The sequence below is a fragment of the Microtus ochrogaster genome (assembly GCF_000317375.1).
Source record: "Microtus ochrogaster isolate Prairie Vole_2 chromosome 14 unlocalized genomic scaffold, MicOch1.0 chr14_random_1, whole genome shotgun sequence".
Taxonomy (NCBI): domain Eukaryota; kingdom Metazoa; phylum Chordata; class Mammalia; order Rodentia; family Cricetidae; genus Microtus; species Microtus ochrogaster.
In genome coordinates, this window is record NW_004949096.1 from 29,532,651 (window position 1) to 29,533,869 (window position 1,219).

A 1,219-nucleotide genomic window follows, 5' to 3' on the forward strand; every position below is an offset into this window, starting at 1 on the left:
TCGAGACCAGCCTGGTCTACAGAGCTAGTTCCAGGACAGGCTCCAAAGCCACAGAGAAACCCTGTCTCGAAAAACCAAAAATAAAAAATAAAATAAAATAAAATAAAACTCATTCCGTATTTGAGAAATAAAAATCACATACTATACACAAAAAAAGTACTTTGAATTTATTTTGGGCATGTGTGCATTCATTCCCTCTGGAGAAAATTTTATTTAGAGTAGAAAACAAAATGTTCTTATAATTAACTTTTAGAACAAAAATATTGGATTCTAAATGGAATTCATCTTAACTCATATTTATAACATTTATTCTCATCAAATTTCAGAAAATTTCAAATGGCAATTAAGCTTCTTACCTCTTTTGTAGTGCCTGCTCTTCCAGGTTCATGATCCATACAGAAGGGACCGGTTTTCCAGGCTTCTGTGTCTCCACAGTCACAGAACCCTCCTCCAGTAGAAGTATGCATCTAAAAAATGAAAAATGAGTTGCCAAACTTTCTTATAAAGCAATGAAAAGTAAGAAGTTTGATTCAAATAATAAATATCCACCAACACGCCAATCTTAATTGTATTTGATATAAAGATTCAGGATAGAACACAAATCATTTTAGTTACCAAAGAAATACCAACTACCTGAATATTTCAACATTAACAAAAATGGATTTTCTGAATGTAGAAGTTTTTGAAATATGACTTCATACTTTAAAAATAATAGCTTTTTGATTAAGTGTGAATTAATGGAGAATGAAAAGTAAAAGAAAAAAATCTTTATAATCTAAAATGCTTTAGTATGAATTTTCTTTTTTTATTACATAATTTTTTTTTTTTTTTGGTTTTTCGAGACAGGGTTTCTCTGTGTAACTTTGGAGCCTGTCCTGGAACTTGCTCTGTAGACCAGGCTGGCCTTGAACTCACAGAGATCCACCTGTCTCTGCCTCCTGCCTCCGAGTGCTGGAATTAAAAGCATGCACCACCACCCCTTGGCTTTTTTTTTTTATTTATCTATTTTTAGCTCTTCAAAACCAATATAATGATACACAGTAATTAAAAAATATTTAATACAGTATCTTCATTTACATTAATTTCCTATAGCAACTAAAATCATTTTTCTTTCAGTGTTCCTAGGGGTTAAAAAAAAAACCTAAAATACACTAACTCAGGTAGAGAATAAGAACAATGTGATCGGGCGGTGGTGGCGCACGCCTGTAATCCCAGCACT

At 32.4% G+C, this 1,219-nt stretch overlaps 1 protein-coding gene across 1 annotated transcript in view; it reads right to left on the minus strand.

The window, feature by feature from the left end:
• The window catches only part of Ubr1 (ubiquitin protein ligase E3 component n-recognin 1), a 133,572-nt gene that overhangs the window by 106,030 nt on the left and 26,323 nt on the right, over positions 1–1,219 (minus strand). Inside the window, exon 4 of the mRNA XM_005364485.1 lies at positions 357–467. Coding sequence (XP_005364542.1) covers positions 357–467 — 111 coding nt within the window. The remainder of the gene's footprint in view (positions 1–356; positions 468–1,219) is intronic.